The following is a 15,051-nucleotide window of genomic DNA, read 5'->3' on the forward strand; positions in this document are numbered from 1 at the left end:
ATCCAATTGAAATTGAAATTAAAAACCTTAATATTTTTTTACTTCTGATAAATGCATAATTGTTCGCTTACCATAAAATTGTTGACGGGTAAATGTGCGATTTGATCCTCATCATCCCACCTTGACGTACGACAACTCAACTCTGATGTAAGAGAAAGCAACTTGTTCGCATAAACCATAATAACTGTACCTATTTCCGGGAAAGAGAAATCAAGGCATGATTTTCAACTTAAGATCATATCTTATTTGTGTATTGTGATGTAAGAATTTGTGAAGGTACCAGGAATTGCAGAGCAAATTATTCTGAGACAGACATGGATAAGATATATTTGTGAAAGTAGCAGGAATTGCAGAGCAAGTTAATCTGAGACACAGATGGATAACGAATATCTTATAATTCGCCCTGAGAATGGAGGGATTTTGGATGTCCTGCGTTTTCTCTTCTTCTCCCGGAAAGGACATAACTTCATTGATTATCTTGAGCATGTGGAGGATCCAAATGATACATTCGATAGGCGCTGGATCATCACGGTTTCGATCCTCGCAAGGAAATTTCTCCACTTGGTAGCCAAACCGATGGCCTTCGTCGGAGCCTGTATGGAATTCATGTTAAATCTACTCTCAAATAACGGAGGGCTCCGAGGAATAGTGTTCAGAGTTCTCACAGGTCCGAATATTCTATCGGCTAGTTTGTTATCATTTGAAGTAACCAAAAAAAACCTTTTTGATGTTTTTGTTTTCAGCAGAAAAAAACAGAGCTTCTTCATATTAAAAAGAGAAGTTACATAATATTATTGACTGGATTCTTGTTTTGTTCAGGAAGAGGGGTGATCAAACCCCAGAGGAATAGCGAAACGTTTATAAGCGCTATTGGGCATTTGGATCTTCGCGTGGATTTGGACAAAAGGGAAATAAATGCTTTGGGTCATCATCATGGAGTCAATGGAGATTACAATGGTGGGACAGGTTTGATTGAAGTTGGGAGCAGATATCTTGCAGATATTTGCATTATGGCTTCCAAATTGGCCTATGAAAATGAGTTGGTTATCAGAAATGTGGTTGCAAAACGTTGGAAGGTAATTAAGGTCCAGAATTTCATTAGCCAGACCATGGGATTCAGTCACCATTCCACAAATCTTCTTGCTAACAGTTTTATTTTGCAATCGTTTTGCAGATGCATTTTGTGGAATTCCTAGATGGTTGGAATTGTAAGGATTTAATTACCTGAGATGGGTTGATTTTCATCCCTTATTTCTAATAATTGAATCTTACTGTCATTTAACCTGGGTAGGAATGTAATGTTGTATGTTTTTCTCTCCATGAACAGATTACCTGGCAAAAAAAACTACCCAAGCCTTTATTTTCTGTGATAAACCAGTAGATGCTAAGCTGGTGGTAGTTGCTTTCAGAGGAACAGAGCCATTTGATGCAGATGACTGGAGCACAGACTTGGACTTCTCCTGGTACAAAATGGGCTCTATTGGAAAAGTTCACGTAGGGTTCCTTGAAGCAATGGGTTTGGCAAATCGTTGCGATGAAGAAATCTTAAAAACCCATTTGGATCTCAAGAAGGAAGATGTAAATCAGGATCGTGACATCGCTGGAAGATGTAAATCAGAAGACCAGGAAAAAGCTGTGGCTTATTATGTCATACGCAGAAGGCTGAGCGGATTGCTGGAAGAGCACAAGAATGCTAAGTTCGTTGTGACAGGACACAGTCTGGGTGGTGCTCTGGCCGTATTGTTTCCTGCAATACTCATTTTACATAAAAAGACACAGCTGATGGAGAAGTTATTAGCGGTTTATACATTTGGACAACCCAGAATTGGAGATAAAGAATTCGGAAATTTTATGAATATAAAGCTGAATGAACCTGTAACAAGGTACCTGAGAATGGTGTACAGCAACGATATGGTTCCTAGGATGCCATTTGATAATAAACTGTTTCTGTTCAAGCATTTTGGAGTGTGCCTTTATTACAATAGCTGTTACAAAGAGAAGGTATTAATTTCATGTGAACCCTTGGCTCCATTATTCTTCCTCCTTTGTCTTTCTGCAACTTGGAATTTACAAGCATGATCATCAAAAATGTTAGAACTCAGAAGCATGACCATCAAATTAAGATTCAAAGGGGAATCAGCGCGTGCAGGGGCGTAACAAATTGAATTTTTTTAATTAAAAGTAGGATTCATGTTTGTTGTGTTTAACCAATATTAAACACCCTTAAAGAAAAAGTCATGCCGACCAATTTTTTTTCTTCCCCATTTTTTTCTGAAGTCTTTTACCAAACTAATTTACTAAGCTTTTTCCTTTTTTTTCTTCTCCATTTTTTTTCTGAAGTCTTTTACCAAACTAATTTATTAAGCTTTTTCCTTTTTGGGTTTCCATTGTATTGCAGACTGTGGAGGAAGAGCCAAACAGGAATTTCTCCATCTGGTACTGTATTCCGAACATGGTAACTGCAATTTGGGAGCTGGTGCACAGTCTGATCATGGGATACACGAGGGGAAAAGACTTCAAGGAAGGGTGGTTTGCATTATTGTTCAGATGCATTGGAATTGCTATTCCAGGCTTGTCTGCACATTGTACTGTCAACTATGTGAATGCAATTAGAGTGGGACCAGCTCATATTGACACAAATTTAGGCGTGACAGGCAGGTATTCAAACGCATCTGGACTCTTGGAGGACCAGAAGTTGACACCAAATCCTTAAGTGGTTGCTTTTCCATGGAAACGACGAATTACTTGGACGTCAAGAAGGAACCTAGAAATGACATATAAAACAATGTTAGGCGTGTTGCAGTAACGTGTTGACAACAAATGTGTGGTGGAATGTGACCGGCCTCGTCAAGCCGCCTCTGTAATATATGGAACATAACATCGATAGTTTGTCAATGATTTTCCTAAAAAAACTAAAAGAAAATTAGTGAACATGAAGCGGAAATTTTAGAAATATGTAATAGTTCAGGTCATAAATTAAATATTTCATTAAATTTATAAATTAATTTTATGTCATAAATTATATTTCAATAAATTAATATAGATTAATATGTTTAAGTGGGAAATGAAATCTTGAAAATACTAGGTGGATATGTTGTAAACAGAAAGTAAAGTATTTTTTATATGCATTGTGATTTATTATATTTCATTAATGTTTTGGGTTCAGTTATGTTTCATAAATGTTTCGAAGTCAAATGTTTCATGTACATATCTTCTATGGTTTCATATGTTTCATGTACATATCTTCTATGGTTTCATAACTTATCTTAATGAAAAAATTTTATTTTTTTTTTAATTTAAATTGAAGAAAATATGATATTGGAGAATTGTTATGCTATAAGCAATCACATGCATGTGCAACTTGCAACTTTATAAGAAAGCCATCATTATTAATTTATGAGTTAAGTTAATTTTAAGATGTTATTGATTCTACTTTTATGATTTTATGATTGTGTGTAGAATAATGTTCAAAATATAAAAGAATAGACATTGTTGAGCCCTCCCTATCATGACTAAATGCTCCACATGTTCCAGTGTGCAAGTCATTGAATCAAAATTAACTCTCATCCAACAATGCACATGCAAGCATTTAATACTTTGTAACATGATATTTATTACTCACAAATCAAAAACCTAAATACCAACTATAAGAAAATAATGTTTTTTCTTATAATGATAGCTACTTTTCACTTGCCAACTACACTAAAATTATTGAAAATAATTATACCTTTTTGGCTTGGGGACTATACCAAAAAATATATAAAGTGGATTCAAATACTTTATATTGAAATAATATTGAATAGGAATTCCTTTTAACTTATTTCCAACTTGGTTCATCAAAGTTTCAATTCACATAAATCTTTAATATATTTTTTTATATATAGAGGAATCTACAATTGGGTTGGTCTCGTCTTTGCTTGGCACTGGTCTATTTCACTTTTGCATAACACTAGGTTGAAATTGTTTATTTTGTTTGCATAACACAAGTCAGAAATGTTGATTTTGTTTACATAACACTTGGTAGAAGTTGTGGATTATGCTCACATGACACAAGATTGATTCCTATTACTACCACTATAACGTCTAGGTGTTTACATACACCTCTTGGGGATTTCAACCTAAAATCTCTTTGGCACATAACACTTGGGTCTATTTCACTTACATAACACGAGGTTGAAATTGTTGCTTTTGTTTGCATAACACACGTCCGAAATGTTGATTTTATTTGCATAACATGTGGTAGAAGTTGTGCATTATGCTCACATGGCACAAGATTGATTCCTATTACTACCACTATAACGTTTAGGTGTTTACATACACCCCTTGGGGATTTCAACCTAGAATCTCTTTGGTACATAACACTTCATAACCTGGAATCTCTTTGAAACATAACTTTTCATTATTAGAGTGATCGTCAATTGAGCTACAACTAGAACCATAAATCTTCAAATTTGCAATCATATGTGAAATGGTATTTGCAATTCTAGCTCTATAGAGTATCACCTCTAGGAGTATCATTGCAAAGGGTATTTGTATCTTGATTCTTAGTAGACCTTAAGTTTTAGGGTATAAATTTTACTACATTGGATATTTTTTTTCTAAATTTAAGTGTCTAGAAAATATTTATATGATTTTTTTTCCATATTCTCACTGCATTTATGGCTTAACTTATTCTCCAAAAAAATTATTGACATTAACTTTCTTAGTAAACTATATACTTCCTCCAAACATGAAATTATTGTATAATAGTCACAAAATTAAAAATCCACACAATATAGTGATTAAATCCCTGGCTTACACTTTCAAATACTTCTAATATTTACTCTATCACATGTATCAAACTATTTTAATCATAATCTCTATTAAATAAGATAAAAAAATGAATTTGAAAAAAAATAAACACACACAATTTAAAAAATAAATATTATTTCTATTAAAAAATAAAAGTAAAATATACTTAAAAATATCATAAATTAAAATATAATTTCCACTGATATAATTCTTACATTTTTAACTCACCTCTTAAACTTTAAGAGATTAAATAAAAAGTTTAAATAATAATATAATAAAAATCTTACTTTCTAAAAAAAAAGAATAAATCATGATGGATTATGTTTTGAAATTATGCAGTTTCTCAAACTTTTTTTTTTGAGTAAAAAAAACACTATTTTTTTTATATATAGAAAAAACAATACATATATCTAGAATTTTTTACAGTGCATAAACATTGGCCTCAACAACATGTATCCATCCTTTCAGATGAAACATATAGTTCAATATATTCTAATATAACATCTTATGAAGGTAAGTAAACAACAAAAACATATTAATCATCAAATTTACATATATGTCCTACAATTATCAAGGTAATCGGTCCATCATAGCGCCATATATAAATAAACATACGCATATCCAATATCAAAATCCTAGCCAAGAGGCAACAATCCTGGGAGAAGTATAAACACCACCTTTCCAAGTTGTAAAATATCATAGCCAACCGGGACTTATCTTGGGAGAGGTGGAATCCCAACATCCAGTATGTTGCCACCCATCCTTATGTCAATGTGCATCCGTCTAGTGCATCAAGTAGACCCTTCTTTGACATCTTATCAGCATTCTGATTGAAATCCCTTCCTATGTGTTGAATAGTTGGATCCTTGAAAGATCCCCATAGGGTCTCAATTTGCCTGAGTAATCCATGTAGTTGTGGTTGTTTAATTTTTATGCTGCCTCAAACGTGGTCGATGATAGTCTGTGAGTCCCCATAAATGTGAATTGTGGGGATGTCCAAGAAAGTAGTGAACCAAAGTAGCCCCCACAATGTCATAGCCTCCGCCTTCGTATTAGTGCCTCTACCAGCTCCCCAGTGAACCCAGAATTCTTGCTCCTTCAATATGATGATCCAGAAACCACATCCACATATGCCCCCTTACAAAAAACCTAGCCGAGTAGGTATTCCTGGGACCTGTCTTCCTATTTGTCGACCTCTTAGGTCTGATATTGTTGGTAATTGTAGAAGTATACCAACCCAAAATGCCATCAGCCACATGAGTCTCATTTCCCATATTATTCTCAAAAATAATACCATTACGTCATCTCCATATTTCCCAAAAAAGAGATAATGGGATGTTCCTCCACTGGGGGGTTTGTATACTCCACCAGCACAAATAGTCAGTGATATTATCAAATGGATTTATAGGAAAAGCCAATATGCCCATCAATTTTCCTCCAAATTTGTATAGCGATGGGGCATTTAAGAACAAGATGTATGTTGTCTTCCGTCATCCTCCTGCATAATACACATACTCCATGCCCCTACCGGTTTTTCTTTTGTAGATTGTCCAAGGTCAAGTTCTTGCTTTTCCAAAAAAGCCAAAGAAATAAAACGATCTTAATAGGTATTCTAGTTTTCCAAAACTTATAAAACCAACATACCTCGATGTTGTGTAATTCGTTGTAGCATAATGTTTTGTAACAGTCAACCACCTCCACATCGCCTCCCTTCATTTTCCCAAGCCATCCAATCCGATCACCTTCTTCCTCCCTACAGACACCAACCAGTCTCATTTCAGACCTGATATGTTCCCATTCCCGAGCCACCGAACCCTCTAGGCCCATCTCCCTCGACCCCTTCCAAATAGGAATATCACCATTCCACTGCTTAATGGCTTGATTCCAAAAAAATATTTCCATATCATTGATGCAGTGAATGAGCCCGTCCGAGGGGTGTAATTCCCGTCCCATTCCCAATATACGATCCAGACCAATCAATATCTTATGCCCGGATCCAAAGATCCATTATATGCTGTGTAGAAAACTTTGTCTAATTTTATTTAAGTTGAGCCATATTGCTGACCCCGTATTAACCCCAATGAGCTCCCCACGCATCCAGACAGTAAAGTCTCTATCTTTGAGGTATTTACGTCTAATAATGTCTGCCCAAATGCCCTCCCCAAAAATACCTCTCCACAGAGTTTTTTGCAGCAAAGCCCATCTGAAACGCCTCAAATCCAGAATCCCCCAACCACCTAGTCTTTTTGGTAAAGTGATGGATGCCAAATTAGCCAAATGATACTTGTGTGCAATGGTCGATCCAGACCAAATGAATTTTGCCATGATTATGTTAAGTTTAATGATGATGGTACTCGGGAGGCAGTGTAGATGGGACCAATATACCCCCAGTTGTGTGATCACTATTTGGGTGAGAGTAATGCACGCACCCAGTGATAGATTTTTGTAGTCTCACCCAGAAATCTTTTTGTAGAAGCGGTCCATTAACCACATTCAGTCATTTATCTTGTATTTGTTGGGCTTGATATAAAACCCCAGATATTTCATACCACACACCAAACTATCAGCGTCCACCCCGAATAATCTTTAGGTGTATGCCATATCCTCCATATTGCCATTGCCATATAAAATAATAGACTTTTGATGATCATGTATAGTCCAATGGCATTCCCGAATTTGTAGAAGATGTGCAATATTGCGAACCAGGTAATTCTATTGATCATACCCATAAAAAGCACATTATCCACAAAAAACTATGTGATATTCTGATATTTCGAACCAGAACCAGAGCGCTGAAGCCTCCCTCCGCCACAACTCTTTTTATATGTAAACTGAGTCCTTCCATTGCCAAGATGAATAATAGTGGGAAAGGGAACATCCTTGTCTGAGCCCTGGGCCTGCCCCAAAAAATCGAGTGGGTATCTAACATTTAAGATGCATGCCATGATCCATTATATGTTCCTGCCCTGTAAGCCAATTTATGTAAAACCATCGGCAGATAACCCCAGTTTCGGCAATCATATGCCTGCTGCAAGCCCACATTCATAATTTCATAACCGCAGCGTTAAGTTTTTTGTGTGAATAATATGAAGACATTCCTAAACAATAGCTACAACATCGTAGATCTGTCTATTCTGTAATAAACTAAACTGTTCGGGAGATATATATTTAGATAGAGTGTGCTTAATCCTGTCCGCAATAATCTTGGATATATCGCCGGAGTCTCGCACTTTAACTATCATTGGACACAAAATTTCTCACATTCAAACTAAAATTCACCGCCCGGAGAACGTTAGGAATATTACAGAACATGGATGTATTAATGGATGCATGGTATAAAATAATAGTTATAACTCATCGTCATTGTCCCGCTTATTTCTTAAGATAAAGTTGTTAATTTTGACAGCCTTTAGCCGCATGAGCCATGATGGTGTGACAGGGAACCTTTTCTATCTTTTATTACTTTAAATTTAACGTTTAAAACATTTGAAAACGCAACATGGATTATAGGGATATGTCAAACTTATTTGAGTGGAATGATAAAAATGAGTGACAAGATATGAGTGGGATGATAAAAATGAGTGAAAAGATATTTGTATGTAAAACAATGTTAGGCGTGTTGCAGATATAGAGTACCGTGTTGATAACAATGTGTGTTTGGAATGTGACCTACCTCGTCATCGTCAAGCTGACTGTGCAAAATATGAAACAAAATAACCATTTTCTAATAATTGAGAGCGTAGATTGATTCTCAAGAGAATATGTTTATTCTCAAGAAAATATGTTTATTTTCAATGTTTATTCTCAAGAGAATATGTTTATTCTCAATGCTTATCAATAGTTGTGGTGTTTTACGTTTGTTAGGTTGCATTGACTTTTAATAAATTAAAAAAATTAGATCCTTGCCACGTGGCTCCCTACCCACCAATTTGTTAGGGATTTGATATTATTCAAATTCTAATAAGTTCATATTCTAATTAAATGGGGAAATTAATATTTTTCTTCAAGTTAAATTATATTTGTGTTAGGCCCCGTCCACCAATTTCCTAGGGATTTGAGATTATTCCAATTCTAATAAGTTCATATTCTAATTAGATGGGGAAATTAATATATAAGCAAATTTTATTTAGCAAAATGGTCCATTTTACAATAAGATGTGTAATTCCTTTTTTTCTTAAGTTAAAGTTGACCCATAACCTTTTTATACATGGTTAATCAGGTAAATGTGTGCATTGGTAAGGCATTATTTGTGTTGCAATATTTTTTTTTATATATTTATGAAGTCTTCGGCTATATCAACCACATTAATATTCTTAATGTGGTTGTACTAGCTATTTGTAAATTAAGGAAAGAGATGATATAAGAGAACCATTATTAAGTCGAGAGGTACCTTCGACATCATATTATAAAGGCAATGTGTGATTGTCTGATTATGTTCATGTTCCTTTTGAAATAAAAATAAAATACTCATAAATATAAAAACAATGTTGGGTTATAGTAACAAGTCACACGCTATCTATTAGACTTTTTGGAGGGTTTTCTGGCACTTTTTTTTGGTCAAAATTTCTTAAAATATATTTGTTGTAATCACAAGTTTGAGTTGTGAACTCTCCACAATCTCACTGCCTAGAGATTTTTCTAGGTGTTGAATTCATATATGTAGTAAAAAACTTACTTTAAACAACAAAAATGAAGATTTGACAAAAAAAAAGAAAGTTAATTGAGTGGCCAAAATCTCCAAAACTTCTAATAATTAGACAACATAAAAAATGAATGTACATATTTGGTTAGTTTTAATTAAAAGGCCAATAAAATGTAAATAATTCCATTCTCAGTGTACTCACTCAAGGAGTTCTCCTTGTTACAATCCAAATGTGGTGAAAATATTTCAATTTGTCATAAATAAAATATTCCAAAATACATGTAAATTAACATAATTTTATATGAACTTAAAATATGAAACAAAATAGCGAGCATGGATAGTTTTCTATCGAAAGTCAAAGAAATATTATATTTCAATAGTTTTTTGGAGATGTATTGTGGTATATTATATTTCATTAATTCATTAATATTTTAAAATTTAATTATATTTCAATAATTTATGATTTTTTTTTTTAATCGCTGAAGGTTTCTTATTTCAAGTTAAGGTAGATGAGGATATGTTGACTTTTTTTTTTAATTGACAGCCTAGATTAATTCTCAAGGGAATATGCTTACTCTCAATGCTTATCAACAGTTGTAGTGTTTTACAGAGTCTGTTAGGTTGCATTGACTTTTAATAGATTTAAAAAATTATATTTGTGCCACGTGACTCCCTACCCACCAATTTCCTAGGGATTTGATATTATTCAAATTCTAATTTCATATTCTAATTAGATGGGGAAATTAATATATAAGAAAATTTTATTTGGCAAAATGGTCCATTTTACAATAAGATCTGTAATTCCTTTTTTCCTCAAGTTATATTGGTGTTGGGTGGCTCCCGATCCATTTGAGATTATTCCAATTCTAATAAGTTCATATTCTAATTAGATGGGGAAACTAATATAGAAGCAAATTTTATTTAGCAAAATGGTCCATTTTACAATAAGATGTGGAATTCCTTTTTTTCTCAAGTTAAAACCCATAACCTTTTTATACATGGTCAATGAGGTAAATGTGTGCATTGGTAAGGCTTTTTTTGTGTTGCAATAGTTTTTTTGTTGCAACATTTTTTTTGTTATATTTATGAAGTCTTCCGCTATATCAACCACATTAATATTTTTAATTTGGTTGTACTAGTTATTTGTAAATTAAAGAAAGAGATGGTATAAGAGAACCATTATTGAGTCGAGAGGTACATTCTACATCCTATTATGAAGGCGATGTGTGATTATGTTCGAGTTCCTTTTGAAATAAAATAAAATATTCTATAAATATAAAAACAATGTTGGGTTATAGTTACAAGTCATAGGCTATTTATTAGACTTTATGGAGGGTTTTCCGGCACCTTTTTTGCTCAAAATTGCTTAGAATCTATTTGTTGGAATCACAAGTTTGAGTTGTGAACTCTCAACAATGCAAGTGCCTAGAGATTTTTCTAGGAGTTAAATTCATATATGTAGCAAAAAAACTTAGTTTAAACAACAAAAATGAAGATTTGACAAAAAAAAAAAATTAGTGGCCAAAATCTCCAAAACCTCTAATAATTAGACAACATAAAAAATGAATGTACATATTTGGTTAGTTCTAATTAAAAGCCCAATAAAACATAAATAATTTCATTCTCATTGTACTCACTCAAATCGAGTCCCATGACTGCAAATAACTAGCGAGCAAGTGGGGGACAGGTCTTCCTGTCCTCTCATCTGAACCGACATACTTGGGGTGTAAAGGCGCTCGTGTGAAACATCTTAATGTGTCGATGAGAATGGACGACAAAGATCTAAGGAGCGGCATGGCTCATTGCTATGGCTTTTGTGTTGGTGTTTTAACTCAATGTTGTGCTCTCGGTTGGTATTCTGCGAGCAAACAAAAGCAATGGCATTGGATTTCAGAGCAAGGTGGCAGTTCTCGAGATTCCCATCTTACTCTTGGCACTATAAGTTTATCATTGTTCTTCTCCAAAGGCGGCACCTCGTGATTTTCTGTGCATGCATAGTGCAACTTAAGGTGGTTCGGGTAAGTTGGTATTTCTGGTTACGTTGGAATTTAGAAGGTGCGAGTTGTTGGTCCATTAGAGGTTGTTGGAGGTGGTATAGTTGGTGGTGTTGTTGGGGGTGGCGATGGTTGTGTGTGGGATACTCTATCTCAGGTGTTTGGACCGAGAATTGGCGTGCCTTGTGTCTCAGTGGGTGTTTTCTTGTGTGTTGTGGGGATAGTGAAATTGCCTCCCTGAAGGTTACTGTGGAGGTATGCTGGTGTGGTCTGCGAGAGGCCCCTTGGGGAGCTTCGGCCAAGGGTGAGATTAACCCGTCCATTCTATCTCTATTTTCTCAAGCTCTTAGTGCTCTGAAGGGCCGAAAACTTGGAGTGCACAATTGGTGGAGTGGTAGTATCCGAGTTGCTGGATGTGGTTTTTTGTGGAGTAGTTTGGGTGACGGGAGGTTTGGGCTCTAGGTCAGGCGGTCTTGGCGATTTACAGTGGGTCGGGCCCTAAAGTTTGTCGGTGGCTTCAACTCTCTTGAGTTGGGTACAGGTAGTGGTGTTGTTGGTCTTTTCAACATGCGACCTTCCCGTCGGCGTGAGCGTTCCTCCCTCCCTACCAAGCCAGACTCAGTGGGGCACAAGAACCATGACAGGTGAATTCAATCTATGGAGTGGGGAGTGGTGGGAGCTGGGACACGCCAGGGTGGCAAGACTGTCGGTCGCTCCCGACAGATGGGTGTTGGAGTGTGTGGTGGTCGCGATGGTAGCGAGAAGGTGACCCGTCATGGAGGGTGGTCTCAGCAACCTCACCGACATGGTGGTGTGCGGCATGGTGGTAAGGTCAGCCAAGGGTTTGGTAGACGTTCATCTCCTAGCCCCTTGGTAATTCAACACTATTGTTTGAGGAATTGACACGAGTTAATTCAAACTTTGCTAAATTGGGTGGAGTCGACTGAAAGGATTTGAAGGGAGGAGCATGCTGAGCTGGTGGCCACTCTGGATAGGATGCACTACTTTCAGTGTCTGGTTAGAGAGCATGTGGTGGTGGTTTGGCGTGGCCAAAACCATCTTTCATAAAAAGTGGAAAAGCTGGATACATGGATGCCGCACTTTGAAGGGCATGTACACTAGAACTTTCACCCTCCGCCTCCTCCAGGAATAGCCCCAGATAACCCAACGTCCATCACGTTGGATGGCTAGCATGTCCTCAAGTGCTTTCTTTGTGTTGGTTGTCTTTTGGTGGTTGTGGCCTTCATGTTTATGGACGATGTCCTTACTCTCTTTTCTGTATTTTTGTCACATGCTACAAACAATGGTCAACAAACCTCGTAAGGGTGAGACCACCTGTTTTTTGTTACTCTGGATGTATATCTCTTTTGCCAGATGAATAGAATTTCTACTTTAAAAAAAATTAAATAAATAAAAAAATTAAATTTTATATGAACTTTAAAATATAAAATTATCAAAACTCAAAGAAATTCTCGAACATTGGGTAAAAATTTGAGAAAAATGAAATAAAATAAATTCTTGTTATTTTTAAAATCAATTTTTAATAAATTAATTTTATTTTATAAGATACTTCTATATAATAAATTTATTATATGTTTAAATGCAAAACGGAATTCTGAAAATATAAAAGGGATATGTTATAAAAATAAAGTGTAGTGTTTTTTCCAAATGTATTGTGGTATATTATATTTCATTAATTCATTGATATTTTAAAGTTTAGATATATTTCAATAAAAATGAATTTTTATTTACTTATTTATTTCATTTTTATTTACTTATTTATTTTTATTTATTTTTTAAATTGGTGAAGGTTTCCTATTTCAACTTAAGGTGGATAAGGATTTGCTGATTTTTTCTTTTTTCTTTTAATTGATAGCCTAGATTGATTCTCAAGGGAATATGCTTACTTAGAATGCTTATCAGTAGTTGTAGTGTTTTACAGAGTTTTTTAGGTTGCATTGACTTTTAATAAATTTATAAAACTAGATTCGTGCCACGTGGCTCCCTACCCACCAATATCCCAGGGATTTGATATTATTCAAATTCTAATAAGTTCATATTCTAATTAGATGGGGAAATGATATATAAGTTTTTTTTATAGAAAAATGGTCCATTTTACAATAAGATGTGTAATTCCATTTTTTCCTCAAGTTAAATTATATTCGTGCCAAGTGGCTCCTCGCCCACCAATTTCCTATGGATTTGAGATTATTTCAATTCTAATAAGTTCATATTCTAAGTAGACGGGGAAATGACAATACAAACGCAATCACTTAATAAGACCTTAATTGGACCCTACTAGCCATGATAGGCATTTCATCAAACATATCACGAATATGTAATCTAAAGGTGTATATAACATATCTGAGCATAGGGGTCTCATACTTAGCTAAGAATCCCTAAGGAACATTGATGGCTCAACACATCAACTGTCATTTCATCCATTAGGTCATAGATACATTTTTCATTCATTTACAAGTAAAAGCACGATGAGAGTCATACATAGCTATTGCCATAAAACATATATATAACCATCATAACAACAACATAAATATCAATGAAATCACAGCCATATGATCCACATATAAACCAGTATAATACTCATAGAAATACAAGGAGAAATAACCTCATATTGATGATGCAAAATCCAAACCTGAGATGGGACTTCCACATTCCACCCGACCATAGAATGGTTGAGCCAAATCTCTCTTCAACCATTCACCCTCATGCCATATTCCAAGCATGAATGTGGGATCTCATAGAACACATCAATCCAAAACCATCCAGGGATTCCAGAGGCCAACCACCTCAACCCATCAAACAATGATTCCACCTCATGGTCATACATCACAAAACCATCATCAGATTGGTCTTTATCCAAGCCTTCCAGGGCTCTAGAGCGTTTGTTCCAACCAAGGCTCCATGACTAGTAACTCAACCCACAACTGTCGTCGGGCTCCAGAGCATTTGTCCAACCAAGGCTCTAGGACTAGTAACTCAACCCACCAAGGGCTCCAGAGCATTTTTCCAACCAAGGCTACAGGACTAGTAACTCAACCCAAGTTGTTACAGGACTCCAGAGCATTTTTCCAACCAAGGATCCAGGAACTAGTAACTCAACCCAAGCTATGGAAACATGAGAACCAACCAGGAAAAAAAAAGAAAAAAAAGCAAATGAACCCACAACACCATGGTTATCCAGTAAATTGCAAGGCTAGGAAAATCCACTGTCAATCTATGAAATCCTCCATGCCAATGACATATCATAACTAAGAAACCACATGCATGCGTCATGCATGCCAAAACTAGTGAGGAAAACATACATGCAACTCGGTACTTGCAAGTAAAACCCATTGTAGTTGTTGATCCTGATGCCCTCTTGCGCTTTCCTGCTCTTCCTTTTCCTTCTTGCTCCAAAACTCCAAGCATGCCACACTCTCTGAGAGTGCTCCATGAAAAATATGTGTCCAAGAGTATGAGAGAGAGAGAATAGAGATAGAGAGCTCCAAAACTGCACTAACCAAGCTTACACTAACCAAGTCTGCCCACTGATCCTCAGAAGTTTTTTTATGAATGAGGCCTCTATTTTCTTCAATTTCCATTATTTTCCTTCAATTTCTTCTT

The 15,051-nt window shown here is 35.5% G+C and overlaps 1 protein-coding gene across 1 annotated transcript; it reads left to right on the top strand.

Annotated features, from left to right (window-relative positions):
• The first annotated feature begins 228 nt into the window (after nt 1–228).
• On the top strand, nt 229–2,963 carry LOC149254673 (triacylglycerol lipase OBL1-like). Its single transcript, XM_089457063.1, has 5 exons — nt 229–667; nt 820–1,076; nt 1,175–1,208; nt 1,328–2,001; nt 2,399–2,963. Exons 1-5 carry the CDS (start codon nt 376–378, stop codon nt 2,711–2,713), a joined length of 1,572 nt encoding a protein of 523 aa, XP_089313189.1. The 5' UTR covers nt 229–375; the 3' UTR covers nt 2,714–2,963.
• The last annotated feature ends 12,088 nt before the right edge of the window (nt 2,964–15,051 follow it).

This window comes from Pinus tabuliformis, chromosome 7, assembly GCF_031772625.1.
Source record: "Pinus tabuliformis cultivar Carrire ecotype Pingquan chromosome 7, CPIR1, whole genome shotgun sequence".
In the NCBI taxonomy this organism is placed as follows: Eukaryota; Viridiplantae; Streptophyta; class Pinopsida; order Pinales; family Pinaceae; genus Pinus; species Pinus tabuliformis.